This window comes from Cuculus canorus, chromosome 7 (assembly GCF_017976375.1).
Source record: "Cuculus canorus isolate bCucCan1 chromosome 7, bCucCan1.pri, whole genome shotgun sequence".
NCBI classification, from domain to species: domain Eukaryota; kingdom Metazoa; phylum Chordata; class Aves; order Cuculiformes; family Cuculidae; genus Cuculus; species Cuculus canorus.
Genome location: NC_071407.1, coordinates 2,287,213 through 2,312,325, shown reverse-complemented (window position 1 = coordinate 2,312,325; position 25,113 = coordinate 2,287,213). Strand labels below are relative to the sequence as shown.

General features: G+C 46.6%; 1 protein-coding gene across 3 annotated transcripts in view; it reads left to right on the top strand.

The window, feature by feature from the left end:
- Nucleotides 1–25,113, top strand: part of GRK5 (G protein-coupled receptor kinase 5) — a 170,414-nt gene that overhangs the window by 67,130 nt on the left and 78,171 nt on the right. For all 3 annotated transcript variants that reach the window (XM_054071155.1, XM_054071154.1, XM_054071156.1), the window contains exon 2: nucleotides 1,436–1,531. In XM_054071155.1, the coding sequence (XP_053927130.1) occupies nucleotides 1,436–1,531 (96 nt within the window). The remainder of the gene's footprint in view (nucleotides 1–1,435; nucleotides 1,532–25,113) is intronic.

Genomic DNA, 25,113 nt, shown 5'->3' with positions numbered 1-25,113 from the left:
TGGGAGCGAAACCCCCAGCACCACACCAAACCTCCCGTCCTGTGCAGTCATGTTGATGTGGCAGCGTGAAAAACGTGCAGGCATAAAAGAGGAACCCAGGGAAGGGCTGGAGTAAAAAAGTGCCCAATGGTAGTGAAAAAAAGACAGCAAAAATTTAGATGCGTCCTCTACAGCTGAGCTGCTTCAGGTCTGAGGGCCCATCTAGCAGAGGGAGAGCACTATAGGAGAGCACGGACAGCAAGTCCGTGTGATTTAGGCTTGCTCAGGCTGAGGAGCCTGACACCATAGACGTGTCATCCAGTGATCCCAGCAAGGAGTGGACGGAACCCCTCGTAAAGGGGCGGAACCCTTTTCTTGCTGCACGGAAGAAAAGGACCTGGGGGTGCTGGTTGACAGCCGACTGACCATGAGCCAGCAGTGTGCCCAGGTGGCCAAGAAGGCCAACGGCATCTTGGCTTGGATCAGAAATGGGGTCACCAGCAGGTCCAGGGAGGTTATTCTCCCTCTGTACTCAGCACTGGTGAGACCGCACCTCGAATACTGTGTTCAGTTCTGGACCCCTCACCACAAGAAGGATGTTGAGGCTCTGGAGCGTGTCCAGAGAAGAGCAACGAAGCTGGTGAGGGGGCTGGAGAACGTCTGACGAGGAGCGGCTGAGAGAGCTGGGGGTGTTTAGACTGGAGAAGAGGAGGCTGAGGGGAGACCTTATTGCTCTCTACAACTCCCTGAAAGGAGGTTGTGGAGAGGAGGGAGCTGGGCTCTTCTCCCAAGTGACAGGGGACAGGACAAGGGGGAATGGCCTGAAGCTCCGCCAGGGGAGGTTCAGGTTGGATATCAGAAAAAAATTCTTCACAGTAAGAGTCATCGGGCACTGGAACAGCTGCCCAGGGAGGTGGTCGAGTCGCCTTCCCTGGAGGTGTTTAAGGAACGGGTGGATGAAGTGCTGAGGGACATGGTTTAGGGAGTGTTAGGAATGGTTGGACTCGATGATCCAATGGGTCCTTTCCAACCTGGTGATTCTGTGATTCTGTGAGGTATGCTGGAAACGCTGCCTTTACTGGTCAGAGTCCAGTGCAGAAGGCATCCCGCTTTGCAAGCTCAGATGTGGCACCTGGAGATACCAGTGATGCTTGTGGCAAGGTATTTATGAAAGGGTATTGATGAGGGAGAATCATGAGCGTGGAAGGGCTGAGGGTGTTGGACCTCATTCAGCCAGAGCGTAAGGAAGCCAGTGAGGTCGCTCGCCATTCACCTGCAAGATGTGCTTCCGTGGGCTTTTTCAGCCCAGACAAGCTCAGACTTGGTCTGTACGTCTACCCGCAATGTCTCAGCCTCAATTCTTAATGATATCTGTAAGGACTGTGACTGAGCTGGTAAACTCTGGATTGGACATAGTCCCCAAAGCAATCTAATCCTGGTATTTCTTTCTCTGCAGGAGGTGGAGGGAAACGCAAAGGCAAAAGCAAAAAGTGGAAAGAAATCTTGAAATTCCCTCACATTAGCCAATGTGAAGATCTCCGAAGAACAGTAGGTAAGAGCTTTTCCCTTCTTTGAAAGTGTTGCTTGAATAAAATGTGTTACCAAAACTGATTCAGCAGAATGGCGATGAGGGTCCTCATGGTTAAATGGAATCACTTTAGAGATGAGTCTGCTACGGATACAGCACCCACGATGTTGCCGTGCAAGCTGAACATTTTCTGGTTCCTACCAAGGCACAGTAGATCAAACAGGGAAAACTGGCATAATGGCTGCCCCATCCCTGGAGGGGTTCCAGGCCAGGTTGGATGAGGCTTTGAGCAACCTGAACCACTGGGAGGTGTCCCTGCCTATGGCACGGGGGTGGACTTTAAGGTCCCTTCCAACCCAAACCTTTTTGTGATTCTCTGATGGACTCACAAGGCAGGGCTTGGGGCTGGCGGTGGCTCTTTGCTTTGCATGCACAGGCTCTGGGATCCAGAGGGACTTGACCGTTAAGCCGTTCCTGGCATATGGGCTTTGACTTGGTACCTGCCAGCACCAACGTGGCTGTAGAAGGACATTCAGAAACGAATCGCCTCATCACATCCTGCGTTGCTGTGTAATAAGTAGCTCTTTATCGGGAGGGAAGTGAGAGTTGATGAAAGCAGAGAGATCGCTGATGTCGCTGAAGGTTAATATTAATTATACTGTGGATAAGGTGTCTGAAGTGGCAGCCACTGCCCTCTGCCAGGCGGGTTCGCTCAGCTGTACCATCCTCTATTCACATCACATCACTTCTTCATGTAGTTTTTCATAAGGCATATAAAGCTTTTTTCTAATTGACTTTGTTTTATTGATGTGGGCCAAACCCTGCAGGTCTGGAAGGGAGCTCGCAGCGGCCGTTGCCATAACACAGCATTTCTCCTGCTCATCCCTGCTGAATTTCCCCCTTGGCGAACAAGGCTAGCAGCTATCTCCTTGTGTATTCTCCCCTGGAAAGCCTGGTATTCCTGGTCTCGCCACAAGAGGTTAACTTCAGCAACTGAGGCTGCTTTTCTCCCCTACACTGAGATAAAATCCAGCCCCTGGCAATGCATGAATGAAAGACAAGAAACTCTAACAGCTGAGATAAGGGGCAGCATAATTTGTCTGACTTGGGTGAACTCCTGGGGTGAGTGACAGTGCCCTGGCGCTATTGAAGTAGGAGATTCACTGCCTGTTTATGCAGAGAAAATGTGCAATCGTTTTAAACTCTTTTCATGGCCTCCTTCAGTGAATTTTGCTTCCCTTATCTTCTGCTGTAGAGCTAAAAGGATGTAAAGAAAGGAGCGGGAAGCAGGAGGAAAAAGCTTTTCTGGTTTACGGCCACTCCACAGAGTTTCTGAAGGTACAGAACCTACTCGAAGCAAATCCGATATATTGCAATTGCACTTGATATATTGCAATTTGCACAGGGAATTCTCTCTGTTGTTCCATCAACCTTGGTTGCTACAGCAGAGAACAGCACCGGATAAAATGCTCACTCTTTACAAATGTGTTACATCCCAAAATGAGTCGTCTTCAAAGTCTGCCAATGATTTCTGTTTCTGAAATGCTGTTTCTGGCATTTTTTGGTGTCAGCCTTGTCCTACATTTGATTTGATTTGCATTTTTTTGTGAATGAACTGGTGAGCTACCAGGGCAAGAGCCCTTCTGATGCTTTTGGTGGGTGTGGTTTCACTGTAAAGATTACCTGTCGTCTGGGAATTTTAGCAACTGGCTCTTACGTAATGGGAGATGAGGTCTGATTCCTTGTTCTGTGCCTCTGACTTTTATTGGGTAGCGTTCCCACTGAGCTGGATGTGATTATACAAAGAATGCAGCACTGCTTAACCTGAGTATGGTCATCACTCCTTGATGGCTCCACCTTTTCTTCAGCTAATCGAGCTGAGATAGAAACATCCCAGACAAACAGGTGCTGTTTATAAACTTCTTCTTGCTCAAATGGTGGATCCTGCACACCTTGGATGAGCCAGACTCTTTGAGACCATAGCATTAAGTCATCTGCACGTGTGTGGTTGATCCAAGATGCTCAGGATGGATTTGTTGCACCTGCAGTTTCATTGCACTCGGCTCTATGTGGCTCATGGACATCCAGGCACAGGTATGGGACATTGCAGTCTGGCCTTAAACTGCTTCTTTTATTGCCTCTGCTGAGGAAAAGCAACTCCCTTGACTTAACTGATCTTCCTTTGTTATTTTCTGCAAGTCCTTTAAACGGATCTCAGGATTTCAGGTGACAAAGCGTCTCTGCAGGTGATGTTGTGAGGGTGTGTACTGAAATACCTTTCTTGAACCATCAGTTGAACTGTTCTGGGACTTGAAGGGGATCCAGGTCCTGGATGTGTCTGCCCACCATTCCCTCCCCTCGCAACTTCTTCGGCCCCTGTTCAGTCCCAATCAAATTTGATTATGAAACAGAGACCCCAGAGAGGCTTTTTCCTACAGTCTCTATGGGAATAGGCATTCAGCAGAAGAATGACTTTGTACAAGGGAAAGGTGACAGCCTCAATCCAATGGGTTTAGAGATCTGCGCAGCAAGAACATGGATCTGCTAGAGTGGATCCAGAGGAGGCCACAGAAATTGCCTGGGGGCTGGAGCACCTCCCATGTGGCTGAGAGAGTCTGAGAGAGTTAGGTTGTTCAGCTTGGAGAAGAGGGAAGGGGCTCTGGATCAGGGAGGACAGGGATAGGGTGGTGGGGGAGTTTTTTTCAGATGAAAAAGGAGATATTGAGATGAGATCTTAGGAAGAAATGTTTGGCCCAGGTTGCCCAGAGCAGTGGTGGCTGCCCCATCCCTGGAGAAGTTCAAGACCACGTTGGATGGAGCCCCTGATCCAGTGGGAGATGTCCCTGCCCATGGCGGGGGGTGGGACTGATGGGCTTTGAGGTCCTTTCTGACTCAAACCATTCTATGATTCTGTGACTCTGTGATCAAGACAAACAGCAGGAGGTTCTGCTCATCACAGACCTCTTTGCTGGGCGCCTGCCCCCCAGCACTTTTGGTCAGACGCCGTCTTGCCACTTTGCCACATGTTAAAAAATATAAATCACGCTGAGTCTTAGAGGGTTGCATGAACTGAAGGACTGGGCTGTTGAGGTTTTGTTGGGCTCCTCTTTTCTGGATGCTATCCAAGAGCCTCCGTGGAAGAACTGGAGGCAGGGCTGGGCTGGGCCTTTTGATTTAGGGTGATGAAGAAAGGCACGGCTTAGTGTCACGGAGCCAGGAGCCACGGATGGAAAATGCTGCTGCTGTGCTTGTGGCAGAACAGCCTACATGTGTGTGTCGATGCCTGCTTTTCGGTGTAAAAGCGTGTGTGCGTTTGCACCCTGCTAAGGTGTACTGAAAAGCGTCTGTGTCTGAAAAAAAACACAGTATAGTGTGAAAAGAAATCTGTGAAAAACAGGAAGGCTGAAATAAACCGAGGGCCTGCGACCTGTGTTGACACAATTCTGAGTCAGTTCATACCTTTTGGTTCCCTCTGTGTTTACAGGAGGCTCTGTGTTTGACTATCCATCATCTGGTGTCTCACTGAAAGCCTTGCTTAGTAAAGCTCTTTTTTTCCTCCGCCTTCTTGTGCACAGACAGAAAAATCAAAACAACCACGAGAAACACTGGTTTTTGATAAATAAACAAACACTGGAAACATCTTTATTAAAAGTGCCGTTTAGCCAAGGAGTTAGGTTTTTGGGTTGCATTTCAAAGTAACTTCTTTTCTCCTTTCTTTCTTATCCGAAGCGGCAGCACCTTTCACAGAATCACAGAATCACCAGGTTGGAAAGGACCCATTGGATCATCGAGTCCAACCATTCCTAACACTCCCTAAACCATGTCCCTCAGCACTTCATCCACCCGTTCCTTAAACACCTCCAGGGAAGGCGACTCGACCCCCTCCCTGGGCAGCTGTTCCAGTACCCGATGACTCTTACTGTGAAGAATTTTTTTCTGATATCCAGCCTGACCCTCCCCTGGCGGAGCTTCAGGCCATTCCCTCTTGTCCTGTCCCCTGTCCCTTGGGAGAAGAGCCCAGCTCCCTCCTCTCCACAACCTCCTTTCAGGTAGTTGTAGAGAGTAATGAGGTCTCCCCTCAGCCTCCTCTTCTCCAGGCTAAACAACCCCAGCTCTCTCAGCCGCTCCTCGTCAGACGTTCTCCAGCCCCTCACCAGCTTCGTCGCTCTTCTCTGGACACGCTCCAGAGCCTCAACATCCTTCTTGTGGTGAGGGGTCCAGAACTGAACACAGTACTCGAGGTGCGGTCTCACTAGTGCTGAGTACAGAGGGAGAATAACCTCCCTGGACAATAACCTCCCTGGACAATAGAACATCCCTTTCGCAGGGGTGTTCTGTTGTGTGCTAATTCTCCCGGGCAGGGATGCTGCGCTGATGCCGTTCCTGGGCTCGAAGAGTTGCTAATGAATGGCTAACGCGCATTTCTATTTGCAGCCCTCTTCCCAGGTCTGAAATATTAAACTGTATTAAACCAGCTGGCCCTTTCCAGGTTAATACTGGCATAAGGAGACTTTTCAATCGATGAAAACTACAGTTTGAGACATCGGTAACAATGACTCATATGATGGATGCTGCTCCTAGATGGTGTTCTGTGATCTTGGAAATTCACGGCTTACAAAAGAGAGATGTTTCAAGGCAAGGCGAAAAAAAAAAACACAAGGCACAAAAAAAACACAAGGCGCAGCTTTAAGAATTCCTGCATTTGACAAACATGGCATGGAGATGCCACAAGTCAGGGATACCCACTAGTTTAGAGGCCACCAGTAAACAAAAATATAAGAAAAAGCTGTAATTTGAAAGGCCAGAGTGTCTTTTTGATGATAAAAGAATCTGGCTGTCTGTAAATATTTCGGAATGACGCAAAAGGTTCTGTTGGTTAAAAGTGTGGAATTTTTATTTATTTTGCCCAGACCCATTCTGTGCTTTTTTCTTCCATAAAAAAAACAGCTTGGGTGAAAGAGTTGATTATGCTGATCGTTGGCAAATTTTCTTTCGCAACTGTCCAACTGCTATATAATAAATCACAATTTTTTTTCCCCCAGTAGATTGAAGTTTGTGGAGAAACTGCCACAGACTGTGGCCGCTGTTTGTTGTAGTGAGTGATTTGTTGCATTATTGCGGAAAACTTTAACTCCTTCAGCAAAGCAGTTTCTGGTTGTGCGTTGTGGAAGGAGAGCTCTGATGGTTTCTCTTGTTGAATATTTATATCCAGTGAGATTTCACAGTCAGAAAGATCCACCCTGTTAATAATAATTTTGCCGTGCTTGGTTTAAAAAGAGAAAAATATCTCTCTGTGCCTTTAAGCTCTTGCGAGCAGCCGTGCAGAGAAGGGCTCGGGGTGCTGGTTGGTGAGAAGCTCAACATGAGCCGTCAACGTGTGCTCAAAGCCCAGAAACCAACTGTGTCCCGGGCTGCATCCATAGCAGCGTGGCCAGCAGGGAGAGGAGGGGATTCTGCCCCTACAAAGACAATTTGAAGGCTGGAGCCCCTCTGCTGTGAGGACAGGCTGAGAGAGTTGGGGATGTTCAGCCTGGAGAAGAGAAGGCTGCGGGGAGACCTTAGAGCAGCTTCCAGTGCTGAAAGGGGCTCCAGGAAAGCTGGGAAGGGGCTTTTCCAAGGGCCTGGAGTAACAGGACGAGGGGGAATGGCTTTAAATTGGAAGGGGGAAGAGTTAGATTAGACATTAGGAAGAAATTCTTCACAATGAGGGTGGGAAGGCCCTGGCCCAGGGTGCCCAGAGCAGTGGTGGCTGCCCCATCCCTGGAGGGGTTCCAGGCCAGGTTGGATGGGGCTTGGAGCCCCTGAGCCAGTGGGAGGTGTCCCTGCCCATGGCAGGGGTGCAACTGGATGATCTTTGAGGTCCCTTCCAACTCAAACCATTCCATGATTCATTTATCCAGACTAAAAGTAACTTGAGCTGCCAATTCTGGCAGGTTGTTAAAAATACGCTTTTGTGTGAGAAGTGCTTTGTAGAGATAGTGAACAGAGGAAGTGGGACAAAAGTGAAGCCGCAGAGTTCACACACTCACCTTTTACAAAAGCTGGCTCTATTTTTCCCCTGCATTTTTTGCGTTGTTCTTTTTCAGACCTGATCAAGACTTTCACCTGCCTGGTTTATTTCAGTCACGTAGGAATTTGTCTGCCTGAAGGTATATTAATGTTGCGGGCCCTGGAATGGGATTCAGACCTCCCTAAATGAGATTTTTTTACATGCCTGCGTGGGCACTGGTAGCAGTCAAGAAGCAGCAGGATGGACATCAGTGACAGAAAGTTGCTTGAGTATTTATCCAGCTTCCTAGAAATGCTTTGCAACCTGCACTGAGCTCCATCCTGTGCAGAAAGACTGCTTGTCTACTCGGGTTATCTTGTTTAAAGGTAGCTTGGGCTTCTCCGCTCTGTTCCACGGTGGTGGGAAATCATTCATGAATTCCCACTGGCAATTCTCAGGTTCCTTGGCTTCTGGTTTGCCAGCACTGCAGAGAGAAACGCATGACTTGGGGGTCTTGGAAAAGTGTGAATTTCCAGGCTTACTCACGAGGGAAGCTGCCTCCAAGAGATCAAGTGATGACATAGAATGGTTTGGGTTGGAAGGACCCTCAAAGCTCATCCAGTTCCACCCCCTGCCATGAGCAGGGACACCTCCCCCTGGATCAGGTTGCTCCAAGCCCCATCCAACCTGGCCTTGTCACCTCTAGGCGTGGGGCAGCTACGACTTCTCTGCCCAACCTGGGCCAGGACTTGCCCACCCTCACTGGAAAACATTTGTTCCTAATGTCCAAACATGACATAGTGGACTTCATTATGGGATAATGTGTCTGTGTGGCACCCTGCGTCACGTTGGCTGGGGATGGTGTCAGACCCAGGTGTATCCATCCAGGGAACGGAGACGTAGGCAACACGCTACAGGATGGTGTCACTCGTAAAGCTCAGGCACTGAAACTGGAAAAGAGGAGGCATCAAAAGCCTGGTCTGATCAAAACCACAAAGAAGGAGCCAATTTTCTGTCCACCAAATTCTTCAGCTCTGATGTTTGCAGTAATTAAAAAGCAAGGTTTAGAAATGGAATCCTGAAGCCAACAAATAGATCAAAAGAAAGAATTGCAGTTTGCCTTCCACTGTAAATAACCAAACACAACTTCTGGTATTGTATCCAAGGATTGGTCTCAATGTTACACCTAAGTCTGCTTTCATGGTTTTGGCTAAAACTAGAGATTGAGATTATGAGAAATATTTTTTCTGTAGAAAGCATCAGCTTTCCTTGGAAAAACTCTTACATTTTTACTGGAAATAGTTTTTCAACAAGTAGTCAGGATTCCATGGCATGAAATAACAGCAAGGGGAATTGTCTTCTATTTTCTTCCTAAGTGTATAGGCGTATGGAGAGCTGTGTTGAGAAGAGTTGTGGTGGTCTGTGTGTGCATGGAGTCAGAGTTGAGTGCCCAGCACGGAGCTTTACGCCACCTCTGGAAGGCACTAGGTTTTCTGCAAATTTGGAGAACTGGAATCTTGTAGTAGAAAATGTGATGTAGTGAAAAAAATAAAGGCAACGTACTCTATCATGGCCTCAGGTTGCGCCAGGGGAGGCTTGGGTTAAATTCAGGAAAAATTTCTTTACCGAAAGAGTGGTGAAGCCCTGGCAGAGGCTGCCCAGGGCAGTGGTGGAGTCTCCATCCCTGGAGGGGTTCAAACAACATGTAGATGTGGCTCTTTGAGCTATGGTTTAGCAGGCACGGTGGGGTTGGGCTGATGGTTGGACTGAATGAGCTTAGAGGTCTTTTCCAACTATTATTCTACATATTTCGGTTACTACAGCAATAGCAAAGAGATTCTTGGTGTTCTTGCATCGCCCAAGTGTCAGCTCCTGACCTCGGTGTGTGTTTGGAGCCCCGGCTGCCTGTGCTTAGGGGTTGGAGAGGTTCTCCTGCTGTAGGGGTGCTGCGTTGCCCCTTGGGGCCACATTTACTGCACAAGGATGCAGTGCCTGGTCATGGTGCTGGAGGGTGGATGGTGCCTTGGATGCTGGAGTGGTAACGAACAGAAAACCTCCCCGCATGAGTTGTCCTCCCTGGAGGTTGTCTGCAGGGTGAGTAGGGAAGAACACGAAGAAAGAGGAACCCAAGAAGGGCTGAAAACAAAACTGGAAGAACTGCTGAAAGCTGTGGAGAGGATTTATTGCTCTGGAAAAAGTTAGGCAGATTTTTTTTGGATAACTTTAATGCAGAAGAAAACCCTCAGACTGATTTATTTCTAAAGAAGAAACAAAGTCCTTCCCCTTGACAGTCCCCACCCTGTACACATCCCCTCACGTTCTCTTTCTCTTTCTTCTACACTAGACACAAGTTCCCCCTTGCTTCCTTGAGCCCAAAGGTCTCTGTCGCTCCTTTGAAGTACAGCTTATGAAATCTTTCCAGCATAGATTTTGCCTTCAGCCGTTCCCTGGAGTTTCTTGGACTTGATGTTCTGTCCCATATGGTGACTGCATCTCAATTAAATAAGATACTCTTCAGGGGCAGGAACTGGCCGCACGATAGAAACTGTTCCAGCGTATGGAATGATATGCCTGACGTCAAAACCATATTGTTTGTTTACAAACCCACAGTTGGTTCAGTTCCTTTCTTTAAAAATCCTTCAGATACAACTGTTGTTCTACCATAAACACAGGTTTCCAGTGGTCTAACGACGGACAAACGGAGCGATGTTTGGTGCCCTTGCAAGATAAGCTGTATCCAATTTATAGCGATGAGTGGAATTGAGAAGGGTTGGGTGATTTCTTGTGATGTTTTTTAATTGCATCACAGAAAGTATTTGAAAACCAAACTGTTTTATGCATCTAGAGAGGCTCAAGACTAACACCGGGAGAGCAGGCTGCTTGCAGGCTGCTTGTACTCGACAGCTTCCAGGACGGGAAGGGGACGCAGGGGAAATGAGTTGAAATGATCTCAGCCCACATTTTATTTACAGAATTCATTTCACAAGACTTAATCCATTAAGTATTACCTTGGCAGTGGCAACCCAGAAAGTAACCAAGACAGACATCGCTATTCTCCATTAAGAACAGGCAGCAAATCCACAACTCCTTACCAAACAGTGAGTTCACACCAGTCGTCACTCAATCAAAAGCCTCCTAAGGAAGAAATATTATCATTAAACCTCTGTATGTTGATTTTGTGGGAAAAGGCTTTGTTTGGCGCAATAGATTAGTCTTTGCAAATTGAGAAGAAAAAAAACTCACCGTGACCCCCTTTGGATTATTTCCAGAAGTTATTACAGGGATGTGCAGAAGAGGAATTAGAAGAAAATGTATCCTTTTAAAAGATCCATTTCATCTCTTACTGAAAATAGAAGCACATATTGTGAGCTGCAGGGTTTTTCATTATCTTATTAGGTAATATGAGTCATTAAGGCTAATTAATACTTATGCAGTGATTTGGAATTGTAAAATGCTATAGAAGCGCTCACGGGTCCTGTTAAGTAGTAGTACTGACTTGTTAAAGAAATTTATTGTCCAACCGATGTAGCATTTGCTGGGTATGGGGAATGAGAGGTAGCGTGACATTTGTCATAAAAACTCGATCTTCTCCCTGCTGAACTCACTTGTGACTTTGCTGCTGGCTGGGATCTGGGATGAGAAGAATCATAGAGTCATGGAGTGATTTGGGTCAGAAGGGATCTTGAAGTTCATCCAGTTCCAACCCCCCTGACCTGGTCAGGGACATCCCACTGGATCAGGCGCTCCAAGCCCCGTCCAACCTGGCCTTGAACACCTCCAGGGATGGGGCAGCCATAGCTCTGGATCAGGGAGTGCAGGGATGGGACGAGGGGGAATGGTTTTCAGCTGAAAGGGGGGAGATTGAGATGAGATGCTCAGAAGGAATGTTTTCCCGTGAGGGTGGGGAGGCCCTGGCCTGGGTTGCCCAGAGCAGTGGGGGCTGCCCCCCTCTGTATGGTCAGGGGGAGTATTCCCGAGGCTTGTACTGCTTGGGAGAGGAGAAGAAAGCCAGAGTGAAAGAAGCAGCTACTAAACAGCTCTTGTTCTGGGAGTGGACCACATGGCTGTCCTGAGCTCCACTGAGGCTTTATTCTTCCAAGGTAGAAGCTCTTTGCTTCTGAAACTCCTTTCATCCCTGCCCAAGAAAGTGTGGGTGTCCATGGGGCGCTGTAACCTCATTATCTTGTATGGAAAAAAAAAAACCAACCCAGGCCTAAAAATACTCCCTGTGCCGCTATTGTCTATGCCAGTGTGACCATGAACCAGCGGGCAGAGCTGTGAGGGAGAATTACAGCCCTTCCTCCCGATTCTTTGCCGTAGACAACCCCGTGTCTTATGACTGGGACTAATATCTGTCTTAGAGTCTCCTTCAGAGTGTCCTCAGGGGCCAGAGCCCTTCTTGTGAGTTAAAAATCATCTCGTTTAGGTAAGATCTTAAGGAGTGGAAGGCGGCAATGCGGAGTTTCAAACTCTGCAGAGGAGCTGCCAACGCAAAGGTCACACAAGGCTGTGGTTACGCCCACTGTGTGCTGCCATGGGCTTTGTGCGTTCGTTCATACAGCCTGGGATTCCAGCAGGGCCAGCGCAGAGACAGGGAAGACACGGATCCACCCTGCAGCCCTGTGGTTTTCGCAAGTTTTCTGGCACTGGCCTCTGTTCCAAATCCTGAAGGAACTCTGATGGAGACCTGCCATCCTGGGTCAAAAAAAAAAAGGATAGGGTTTATTCGCCGTAGCATCATTTAACTACTTGAAAAGTAACCATCACCCCCAATCAATTATTAGTAAGCACCTATAGACAGCTTGAAATCCATAAAGAGCTCCATCAATGCTCACTGGAACTCCTAGCGCAGGTAGGCTATTCCTTTATTTTTACTTTTCTCATAGGAGACCAGTTGAAAACTTGTCCTTCTCCATCCCCTCTTTTCCTAAGCCCCGGTGATTTTAGCCTTCTGTCTCACTGGTTGCTGATCGATGATGCTAAATCATGTCTCCTATAAAGCCTTTATCCTTTGTGTAAATTAGCTGATAGCTTCCTTCTACCGATGCAAGTCTAAACAACGTTTTAGCTGGCAGAGTTAAAGTGGAATTCTGCCTCATCTGGGTTTTTTTCCCTCCCATCAGCAAACTAGTGTTTCCCTAACAAGTCCCCAGATCTGGCAGTTTTCCAGGGTTTCCCTTTTGGGTAGGCAGCAATAAGGAAGGGAATCTCATCTCGCTGCCAGCTCACCCACTTAAAATATGTGTCGGGAGGCATCAAAAAAAACCTTTACTTCAACTGCTTCAGAGCTGAGAAGGCACCGAGAGTTCAGCTGGAAGCTCTGCCTGTGAGATATGGAGCATCAAGACTTGAGTTAGAGAGCAAATACACCCCTTTGCTTTTCTTCCTCCCTATTTCCCCTTCATTTAGGTGGATTTAAGTCCTGCTGACAGGTACTGCTCAGAGAGCGCTCGAAGGGAAGGCGTTGTGTTGATCTCCCAGGCAGGTGCAGTCTGGTTTCCCTCCCTCGGCTCTGGTCCCTTCTAGGGTGGAGGCACAAGGGCAAGAGAAAGACTATTTCAGCCCATGCTCTTGGCTGCTCCTGCCAGCCTGGATGCCAGCTGTGGTGGTGGGTTCTGCATAGCTGTGGGTCTGATACCGCTTTAGCTTGCCAACTGCCAGCAGAAGCTGTGTAACTTGCCACCCCACAAATGCCACACCGGCATCTGTTTCTCATCCTACAGCCTTTTAAATCATGCACATTTTTCAGCTCTCTTCTCCTTCCTTCCCGGTTGCAAAGCACGGTTTCTTGGTTTCTTGTCTTGCTCTGAGACGCGTTTCCAGGCTGTGCAAGGCAAAGCTGGCCAAGGTTTGACACAAACTGTCTGTGCCCTCATCCTCCAGCACGGCCGTGTGTCAAAGCAGCAGCAATCCTTAGCTGCGAGGAGTCCTACAGCTGAGGAATGTGTTAATTAAACAAGCGTCTCTGGAAGAGGTAAAATGGTGGAGACCTCTGCAGATCACTTGGCAGCTCTCTAATGCTGCATTCACAGCTTCGAGTCTCTCAGGAAAAATACTGAACAGCCTTTATGGAAGGTTTTTTAAAAAGCCCTACTTTCCAGTAGGAATGTGATTGAAGAACACCCGTGAAGGCTGGGGAAGCACTGCAAGCAGAGGAAAGATTAAATTCCAGTGCGTTGTTTGGTGTAAATTGCTGACCTTTGTCTTCAGCGTTGAAGCCATTTGAGAAAACCTTCCGAGCACACAGCAAGATGAGTTTCTTTTGCTGGATCCTTTCCTGTGTACGGGGTAAGAGTTTAGTGTGATTATGGCAGGAAACAAGGAAAATTGAAAGCCTAATTCATTTTGGATGGGAAGCTGTAAGAGGTGACTTCTTTTAAGGAGTTCAAAGGCAAAGGGATCAGCATTAAATATTTTAAGTGTGCTCTTGAAACAATCCCTTAATGGATTTTTTCCTCCCTCCCTTTTATGACTTGAAGATCTATGTTTCTTGCTAGTTCTCTCTTTTTTGTTATTTACAGATTTTAAAAACTTAATCAGAATAATTTTACTTATTACGTTATAAAAAACCTCTTTCTTCTGTCCCACAGTGTCAGTAAGTGTTTGTTTCTTCAGCTCAGTAACAGTTCCCTGTTTTGCTTTCTGGATAGATTTACTTGGGACAATTTCTACCCACGGAGTCAATCATACAATCCTTTGGTTGGAAAAGATCTTAGAGATCGACTCCAACCGTAATTGTCTACTACTAAATCACGTCCCCAAGCACCTCATCCACCTGCCTTTTAAACCCTTCCAGGGATGGTGACTCCACCACCTCCCTGGGCAGCCAATGTCTCAAAGCAGAACCTCTACAACCAAGCATTTCCTACAGTAGCCTCACAATTTCCCAAATTTCTCCTCGCCCTTCAGAGCCTGGGAAAGCAAATGGACCCTACAGGATGCCCTGGAGGTCACAAAACCCAAGCTGTTAGAGCTGAAGTGGGGAAGTGCATTCCAGAGGAGACAACCCTTCTACCAGGAGTGTTTGCAGCTCGGGCTGCTCTCCAGCCCACAGCTAAGCTGATACTGAGCTCTTCAAGTGATTGCAAGCGACATGGCCTGGGGCACGGACACAACAGATGTCTGGAATTTAAGTTGTTATGGCTCCGAGTTTTCCACTTGAGCTGGAACTCAACTGCTGCCTAATGACGATCATGGGAACCCAGTGCTGCACACATCTCGGAACAGGGCACCGGGGAGAAAAATCCATTGAGAAGTGTCGTTGCTCTCAATCATTTGAAAGGGGAGGTGGCATGCAGGAAGCCTGCAGAGGCGTGAATCACTGTAGAGAGGTTCATATCCACGTGTCAAGCCAACAGTTTTCTCATCAGTCATAAGGAGAAAACCACTTGGCAAATCCAATCCAGCCCTGAACCTGAGCGGCAGAACAGCCCCCTTCACTCTGGCCTCTCCTAAATGCTGGCCTTTGCATGCTGTTTAAGTAAATCCATTTTCTTTCTCACCCGGGGCATAGAGATTCCAGATATGTCTCTGGATCGTATTGGATTGGCCTGTCGCTCAGCTGCCCTAGAGCACATCCAGTGCTGTCCACTTGCGCTGAACTTTCTGTCCTGTCAAAGCTTTACATGTGAAAGAGAGCTAGGAATGACGTGGATGTCCCATGGAAGTCCCTGGGGTCAGAGGATCGGTACTTGGCGTTGCTCTGCAGCTTCTGTTGCTGGAGAAGGGGAAGGCCATCTGGTCAACGTGTTGTAATAAATATAGCTGAGCTATCTGAAAGAACTGCTGTGGACAAATAGTTATCTGTGGCCTGGAGGAGGTTGTCAGTCAACACAGGGAATGTGGCCTCTGGGTCATAACCAGACCTAGAAGCAAACAGATTGGGGTTAAAGAGTCTGAGAACGACAGAGCTGTGACGGCTAGATCATGCCTTAGTTCAAGGCAATGGAAAATGCATAAAAAACTGTGAGGGGAATGGTTTTGAGCTGAAAGAGGGGAGATTTTGGTGAGATCTCAGGAAGAAATGTTTTGCTGTGAGGGTGGGGAGGCCCTGGCCCAGGTCGCCCAGAGAAGTCGCGGCTCCCTCATCCCTGGAGGTGCTCAAGGCCAGGTTGGATGGGGCTTGGAGCCCCTGATCCAGTGGGAGGTGTCCCTGCCCATGGCAGGGGGTGGAACTGGATGGGCTGTAGGGTCTCTTCCAACTCAAATCATTCTATGATTCTATGATGCTGAGATGAGTAGTAAAGCATTAATGCCACCAGGAAAACACATTATCAAAAGGCAAAACCAAATCAAGAAGAACAAAACCAGCACCAGAACAGGCACTCTGGTTTTGTACTGGTGGAAGCTGTTGTGATCTCTTGATTGAGTAAACAGAAGATGTTTGTACAGGGCCCCTCCCAAGCAGTCCATGAATTACAGGTGGAATTGCAGGTGGTTTAATGCAGTGTGCAGCCTATGAGTAGTAGCAGTCTAAATTGTGTGTTACTCTCAACAGTTACAAATTCATTACATAGCCTACACATTTGTAATAGTGGGTTTAAATACAGATTGCTAATACTTACAAGAAAATGACGTATTGCTTATGAGTTTCTCCGTTAAGTTACAATTCCACAGTCGAAGTTCAGCTGATGCAGAACAGTGTCTTCAGTTGCTGTTAGTATTTTCCATTCCAGCTTCACTGATAAATTGACCATTCCCTTGTACGACACAGTGCTACATCTGTTTGGCTACCAGTATTGCTATGGGGTACGGCAGAGAGAAATTAAAGAGCTCTTTTTCACTAAGGGCTTTACTCTGATTGTGATGATTAATATTTTAATATTCTTCTGAGAATTAAAAGTATTAAATAAGTCAATGCTACAGCAGCGTCACTGACCTTGCCTGCAAGGTTTTTCAAACCTTCTTCCTTTCTGTTTAGCTTCTCCCTGTGGAAGGGCTGTTTAGGGATGGTTGTCTAGAGACCAGACTTCAAGATCAGTGAACTTCCTTGAGCTTAACCAACACAAGGCATTTACAGATAATTTCAGATATTGACGTTCAGTATAGCAATAGAATTCTTGTTAGAGACCTTCAGTGGTTATCAATGGAAAATAAACAGTTTGGCTGGTCCCTGGGACTTTATAGATAGAACAGGATGGGGATATCATGGTATGAGTGAAAACAGGCACGCTCAAGGCATGTCCACGCTAGTTTGCAAATGCCTGTGGGGTCCTGTCTGCAGCAGTGGTGGTCACACAGAGTGAGCAAAACCCCCAAAGACTCTTTGGTCTTCATATTTTTTTTCCAGTCATCACAACTCTGCTGGATTCAAAGGAATTAGACGAACAAAACTGAAGTAAATGTCATGATCATAGAATCATAGAGTGGTTTGGGTCAGAAGGGACCTTAAAGATCATCTAGTTCAACTTTTCTTAAATATCATATTATCTCTCTGTTGGTTGATGAATTGCTATAAGGCACACTGGTATCATAACTTTGAGGTTGGACGGAGCCAACCTGTATTCCTGTTTGAATGGGAAATGCGAAAAGGAAGTATGAGTAAAGGAAGAAAGAGGAGGGATTAGGTTTGGGTAGAGTAGAGTAGAGTAGAGTAGAGTAGAGTAGAGTAGAGTAGGAAAGAGTAACGTGCAAGAAAAGATAGAAGCAGGTAGATAGACAAGACCGGAAATACCGGAAATAGCATGGCCTGAACATGTAAAGTGATAGTATAGAAAGACAGCAGAAAAAAAGGATGGCTAGAAAAAGTTAAAAGAGTAGACAGTTATGAAATTCAGTAAATGTGCAGTAAATGCGTTTAGTTTTGTTTCAAGGCAAGTCAGCTGTACTCACCATGTTGACTATGTGATTCAAAAGTGGTTTGGCTGCTCCTAAAAAAATAAGGAAAGAAAATTCTCCTGGGCTTTGGCAGAAGGAAAGGTGACAACCTTCCAAACACCGTAATTTCCTTTCATTTAAAGTCTGGCATCCAAAAAATGGGAAGACTGTCGTCACATGGTGAGTGAGTTCATTTGAGAGCACGGTGGTGCACATGAGGGAAGGTGGCCAGCAGAACAGGGAGAAAAAGAGGCCTTTTGCAGATGTACTTTTCCCCATGGGACATGCCTGGAACCCTGCAAGGCAAAATCTGCTTGCTGTCATCCTCAACAAATGTTCTCCACGTCCACCACATGTGGCAGTTAAAGCCAGAGTCAACTCGTCACTTGCTGTTGCCCAGGACTGTGAGTTGTGTTCCATGGAGGTTGCCATGTGTGGAACTATCAGATGAGATCTTGTGTCTGCCCTGCTTGACCATTGCAGCCTATATGGCATTTCTTATTACTATTAAGATGTCAAATGTAGTGTTCTGACCAAATTCTATCCTGGGTGTTTATATTCTGCTCCCTTAAGTGCCACTGTTGGATCATTGCACGAGAGCAACTATGGAGCTCGTCCTTTGCTAGTGAGGAACACGGCCCTCAGACCTGCTTACGGGGAGGTACATCAGCTCCCCTCTGAGGACCAGGAATTTGTGATTCACATTAATAACGATAGCGTGCACCACACTAGACGTTGTGGGTTTTGTTTTTTCTTTGTAATCTCAAGGTTTATTTGCTTACTCTTGCAGTAGAGTTGATTTTTCTGCAGCGTTGGTGTCCCTGAGTTATCACATGATGTATCTCCAGTGTGCTGGAGTTCTATGGCTCCACGTAATGGGTGAAGGATAAAACCACTATCTTTTAAATCAGGACAGCTTCTCAAGTGCATATTTCTTCAAGAGGCTTGTTTCGTCTGTTTCTGACTTGCCCGAACTTGTGGTTTTAGGTAGGCTCCTCCTATATGTGAAAAAAATCATTATTCTTTTTTGCTACATCAATAGTAGTGGTTGAACCTGAGGAAACTTGGAAGGTGTCTCCTACAGGCATCCAAAAGCAATTAGTATTTATTTGTTTTCTCCAAACCTTTCTACTCACCAGCATGGGACTGTCTTGTTTTCCTGTGTTTATTTAGCACCCTCAGATGATCTTGGTCTTCTGCCATGGTCGGGCATTAGCACAGTAAAATAATCTTTATTAGTAATGATGTTACAAATTAATAACCGGAGGAGTGAATGAGGAGGCAGGATTTTGCTTTCCCTGCTTTGCTCCTCTGGGACGTTAGTCAGGCAGATCTCTATTCCGTCAAGGCAATCCTGCAAGGATGGCGCAGAGGTCTACTCCCCTCTTCTCTTTAAGTCTCATATCAGCAAAGTAGCCACCGATTTCCCCTTGCAAAGAAGCGGGGTGGGGTGCCTCATATGCTATACCCGCTGCTCATGTGACTTCCAATATTAAAATGCATTCGTAGGCTGCCTGGGTATTCCCTCTGGAGCTTCTCATTTAAGGCTGAAAGATAACCCAAACCATTCCTTGATGAATTACAGAATTCTTCCTCCACAGAATTTGCTTTTCTAACACTTTTCCCTCCTTGCAGATCAGACCCAGGTGTTTGTTTAATTTTTAAGACAACTGACGGAATTATCTTATTTATTAACTGCAAAGAATAGTAGCAATTACTGAGCTGTGAAATGATGGTCTGGATTGGCCATGTCAGGCACGCTGACCTGCTGAAAGGCAGTAAGATTCTGGGTTTCACATAAAAGACGTGTGCATGGGGTGGAGAATCATAGAATCATAGAATGGTTTGGAAGGGACCTTAAAGCCCATCCAGTTCCAGCCCTGCCATGGGCAGGGACACCTCCCACTGGATCAGGGGCTCCAAGCCCCATCCAACCTGGCCTGGAACCCCTCCAGGGATGGGGCAGCCCCCACTGCTCTGGGCACCCTGGGCCAGGGCCTCCCCACCCTCACAGCAGAACATTTCTTCCTAAGATCTCATCTCAATCTCCCCTCTTTCAGCTTAAAAACGTTCCCCCTTGTCCTATCCCTGATCAAGAGCCCCTCCCCAGCTTTCCTATATGCCCCCTTAAGGGCAAATACCTGGATGTGCCATTTTAATTTCAGATTCATTTTTACCTGGGACACAATTATGTCAAGAAGCCAGGTTCTGTTTTTAGATAGTCTTGGGCCCAGCTGAGGAAAGGAAAACTCTTCCTTTCTTCATAATCGGTTTGCAGTGAACAGAACTACAGTTTCTAAGGAGGAATCTAAAGATTCAAGCCCTCATGTAACGTATTTGGAGGCTGGAGTTCACACGTGAAGAATACATCTGTATATGCATTATGAAAACAGCAGGACAGAAATAGTGTATCGTAACTTGCATCACACGTAACTCCGTTTCCTGTCAATTTAGAGCATTGTTGCTGGTGGAATACACCACCATAGCTTTAATACCAAAGTCATTGAAGACCTTAGAGCGGCTTCCAGTACTGAAAGGGGTCCAGGAAAGCTGGAGAGGGGCTCTTGATGAGGGGGTGCAAGGATGGGATGAAGGGAATGGTTTTAAGCTGAAAGAGGGGAGATTGAGATAAGATTTTAGGACAGAATGTTTTACTGTGAGGGAGGTTGCCCAGAGCAGTGGTGGCTGCCCCATCCCTGGAGGGGTTCCAGGCCAGGCTGGATGGGGCTTGGAGCCCCTGATCCAGTGGGAGGTGTCCCTGCCCATGGCAGGAGGTTAGAACTGGATGGGCTTTGCAGTCCCTTCCAACCCAAACCATTCTATGAATCTATGATTTAAAGACACCCAACCAACCCCAAGTTGCCTGGTATCCCTGGGCTGATAAACGGTGGAGTTGGATGTCTGTTTTCACAAAGGGACGGCCCCATCGAGGGGGACCAGAGTTCTGTTAAGGCTGATGCTGGTCACGCAACAGTCAGTAAAATGATCCTGCCCTGCAAGTGCTACTTCCTACATTTTCTTCTTGACTTCATCTCCGCGGATGAGATCAGTGGAAAGGAAGATGGGGAGGGAAGAGCATGGAGATTGCAAAACATGAGGGAGAAATGTACTTTTCCATGCATGTCTTGCTTGCTGGCCTGCACATTCCTCTTTCCCTGCTGACAGTATGATGTGCTGGGTTTTGCTGGTAGCTAGGCAGCTCCCCAAAGCAACAAATCCAGGTGCCAATGAAACTTTCCATTGACTGAAGTGGGTTCAAGGGCAGCGGGAACAACTCACAATTCAGTCTCTTCTGAGGCCACAACACAAAGGCCCATACAATATTTTTAACTGCAAATTGTTCCAAAATCTCTCTTAAAACATAATCTGTACTTCATGCTGCGTATCTGTACCAAGGAGTCAAAAGGAAAATAGGTTATTAATACCTAATTTACATTTTATGTTTTATCCTTCCTGGCAAGTTAAAGCTGTGGTCAATGGTTCGGCCCCAAATGGCCTTTCGTTACTGAGGCTGTCCAGACATTCATAACCTTATGAATCCGTACCAAAAAGGTTCGGATTTGTGCCAGAAATATTGAGAGAAGAGAGAGCTCATGTGGAATATGCATAATCTAAGAACTAAGTGGAGCTTAAGGAAAGGAAGGCGATACTAATCTTTGATAAGAAGATAGAGATGCTTAATTTATTACAAATCATAAAATTATACAAAATGTTGCAGAAGTCTGACAAGTCTTTCGTCGTTTTCCTCATATTCATAGAATCATAGAGTAGTTTGGATTGGAAACAACCTTAAAGCCCATCCAGTTCCAACCCTCTGCCATGGGCAGGGACACCTCCCACTGGATCAGGGGCTCCAAACCCCATCCAACCTGGCCTGGAACCCCTCCAGGGATGGGGCAGCCACCACTGATCTGGGAAACCTGGGCCAGGGCCTCCCCACCCTTATAGTGAAGAAATTCCTCCTTATGTCTAGTCTAAATCTTCCCGTCTCCAATTCAAAGCCATTCCTTCTCATCCTGTCCCTCCATGTTCTTGTAAAAAGTCCCTCCCCAGCTCTCTTGTAGCCCCCTTCAGGTACTGGAAGCCGGGTTTGTTTCTACTGGTTTGTGTTATGGAAAAGAAGCTGCTTGTGTTTTGATTCCCATATAACCCTCAAAGGTGGCATCCTCTTTCAATTTTCTAGTCAAGCCTTCTGAGTTCAGTGAGACCTCTCACAGGTCAAGATCCTAAAGCATCAGCAGGTGGGACAGGACTGGTCAGCACTTCATAGATAATAAAGATGCTCCTCCCAAAGCCAAACCTTCTTGGAAGGGTTGCTGTTACTGGTGGGCTGGGTAGCGCCATCCATTATTCAGGTTGTCTAATTATGAGATTATTCATAGAATCATTAAGGTTGGAAAAGACCTCTAAGCTCATTCAGTCCAACCGTAAGCCCAACCCCACCGTGTTTGCCAAACCACGTCCCCAGGTGCCACAACCACAAGTTTTTCGAACCCCTCCAGAGATGGAGACTCCACCACTCCCCTGGGCAGCCTCTGCCAGGGCTTCACCGCTTTTTCAGTGAAGGCATTTTTCCCGATATCCAATCTAAACCTCCTCTGGTGCAACTTGAGGCCATTTCCTCTCGTTCTATCACCTGTTACTAGGGAGAAGAGAGCAGCACCCACCTCACCACAACCTCCTTTCAGGAACCTGCTGAGATTGATGAGGTCTCCCCTCAGCAAGCAATTAAGATTTTTCTAGAGTTATGTAGACTGAAATTTTCCATGCTGGATGTTTTCTGCACTACATTTGTTTTTCTTCTCTCTGTTTCCTTTTCTTTTTTTCTTTTGATGAAAAGCAACAGGTTGAAAGTGGGAGCCAGGGTTGATCAGAAAGACAAAGCAGCAACATGAATCCACTGAGGGAATGAGCACTGATGAATTAACACCGCTATTGCGTTAAATAGTCAGGCTAAGTGTTAAGATAATTTATTCCACTTCCAGATGAGGTTGGTTACATTGCATATTTCTGAGGGAGTTCACAAAGTTTAACTGTGTTGGGCTGCAACTCATCTACCTGTACATCCTCCCAGTCTAAAAGGAATGCACCAGTCTAGGGTGCATTCAGGGAAAGATCCTGTCTTGAGGATCTCGGAATGCTTTTCCCTCCAGTGAAAGAAACCAGCCGCTCCAGCCTGGGATGCAAAGGCTTAGCAGATGTCTCCTGAAGGATGGCCACTTGGAGAGCTGTGGCAGAGCTGCTGGTACGCAGTCAATTCATAGCCCACTTGGATTGCTGCGTGCTGTCAGTGTAGGATAAGTGCTGGGGTCAGATGGGCAGAAGATTTGGGACCCGTTATCCTGAGAGATTGAGATTGTGTGTAAAAGTAGGGGGAACTTGCTTGTCCAGGGGAACTAGAAGAAGATGCACTGATGCTGAGAAAGATGACAAGAAGTGTAAGGTTAAAGAAAAAACACGGGGCATTATGGTCCAGAGAGACCCTCGATTTGAGGATGATCAGCTAACAAAATTTACAGCTCCTTCCCCAGCTCCCAGCAGCACAGGTGGTTACGGTGACATCCCTGTTTCAGCTCTTCTGGTGTGGGTATCAGTACTGGTGCCAACTTGATAGAGTTTCTGTTTCAAAGAAAACGTAGGAAAGAGCTCAGGAAAAGCTGCGATAAAAGAACATTCTTCAAGCTGCCAAGGCAAAAGTTCCCAGCCTTTTGTGTGAGCTCTTTCTAATGAGCAAGGGCTTCTCTATTAGTCCACAGCAATTCATTTTCTACAGTTTTGCAGTTCCTTAAAAGCTTAGGAAAGAAAACACGCAGAAGTATATGTTAAAACGATGAGAACCTGAACTGGATTTTGAATTAAGGCTGCATATGCAGCTGGAATTCATACCTCTATATATATCATATGCTTAATTTTCTTCCCTAGGAGCCCTCATGTAGTCAGTTCAAAAGGCTGAGATAGTCTGGGGATGAAGCTGGGTTGTTTAATAAAGGAGGACAGAACGACTGACCCACTTATTGCATGAGGTAAAAGGCGTGTGATAAATTTAAATGGGGATTTGCAGCATCAAAGGAAGTTGTGTGGTGGCCAAAGCAGTTGGATAACACACTAAGAAACTGGGCAGGGATACACTCTAGGTTTTATGTGATGACAGGCAAGCCACTTAGAACGAGTTTTTCACAGTTGGCCTCTAATTGTGCGTTTTTCACTTTCTGAGGAGCTGCCTTGCGATTTTCGGGTCTCAGCAGTTCCGTGGGCGAACGAGGCAAATGGAAGATGGGTTGTGAATGGACAGAATAGCGTATAAAGCTAAAGACGTGGAAAATCAACTTACACCAAACAGTGGATACTTTTCCCCTTAATCTTCATATGTTTCGTTTCCCCGTCTGTAAAATTAGACTGATGACATCCCCTTCGTCTCCCAGAGGTGGTGTGAAAATAGATCCGTGTGTAGAGTGTTTAGAGGCTGCAGTGGACGATGCCACTGAAACGTCCAGGGGGAAATGAATCACTGCCTTCAGAGCAGGCCGGACTGGAGCACGTTAAATAAAGTCGAGGGCCACACACTGAACCAGGGAGAAGACAAAATGCTGAACAGCTGCTCATTAAATAAGCACTGTCCGTTCTGTGCGTTGAACGAAGCGAAGGTCCTGTGGGAAAGCCAGTTTGCAGTGATGTAATTAAAGACTGCACCACGGCTCAGACACAGGGAGGAATGGCATTCAGGTTACACAGACAACAGTAATTTCAGTTTTTCCTACATTTTAAGGCTTAACTTCGCAACCTCAATCACGTTCCTTTAATAATTTGGGGTGTCAGTGTAGTGCTACAGCTGAATTCTTCCTTGTGGAATATTATGTCTCATAAAAAACATATTCTGTAATCAAAAGTGAATGTGTTGTGTTGCTTCCCGTTTGCTTCCCACACTGCTACGGGTAATTGCTTCTTTCCTGCGGGTGGAATGAAGGCTGTTGAAGTCCAATGGCCTCAACCATGGGCTGCTTATTCAATGTGGCATGTAAGCAGCAGGGATTTCCTTGTTCCTGGCTAGAGACCTGCATACTTTACCTCTTCCATGCAAGGAGGATGAAATCAATCAGTGTTGGTTTTCTCGGCAAGCAATGAAATTTCAACCGCTGCGATGTCAAAGGAGGAAGACTGCTCAAAGGGGACCAGGAGAAAATGCATGAATGAGAAGTTCCTGCCAAGATATGAACACTACGCTTGAGTGTGTCTGAAATGTTGGGCGCAGAGAGTAAATAAGCCCCCTGACAGGTCTAGCCTAAATACCCAGCACTTCCATGGCAAGAAGCCCATACTTTCACCAACCTTGGCATCGCGACGAGGATAATATTTTTGCAAGGATGAACTGCACTCGAACAATGTCTCTAATGTTTCAGTGTCGTAGCAAACATGCTTTCCTTTCAGATCAGCCATGTGGCTCTTCTTTGCCATCCCTTTTTTCCCTTTTCCCTTCATAGAAGTACATTTAGTATGTCTGCTGAAGAGGAAATCCCTGTCTTCTGTGCAATTCCTGGGCTCACCTGAGGTCTCAGAAGGCGGTGCACCTCAGTCCTGGGAATGTAGGTGTCAACCCTCAGCTGATGGTTCTCTTCCAGCCTACCTCACTGTATATAGTGTTCCCCTATCTCACTCTCATAGAAGAATCTGCGTAGCTCTAAGAGTATAATTCCACAGGGCAATCTTGTCTTCCGTGTTTTATGAACTCCTCCCAGCAACCACTGCCCTCACTAATGAAGTAATAGGAGCAGTCTGGCTATGCAGATGGGCCACAGAATACTGT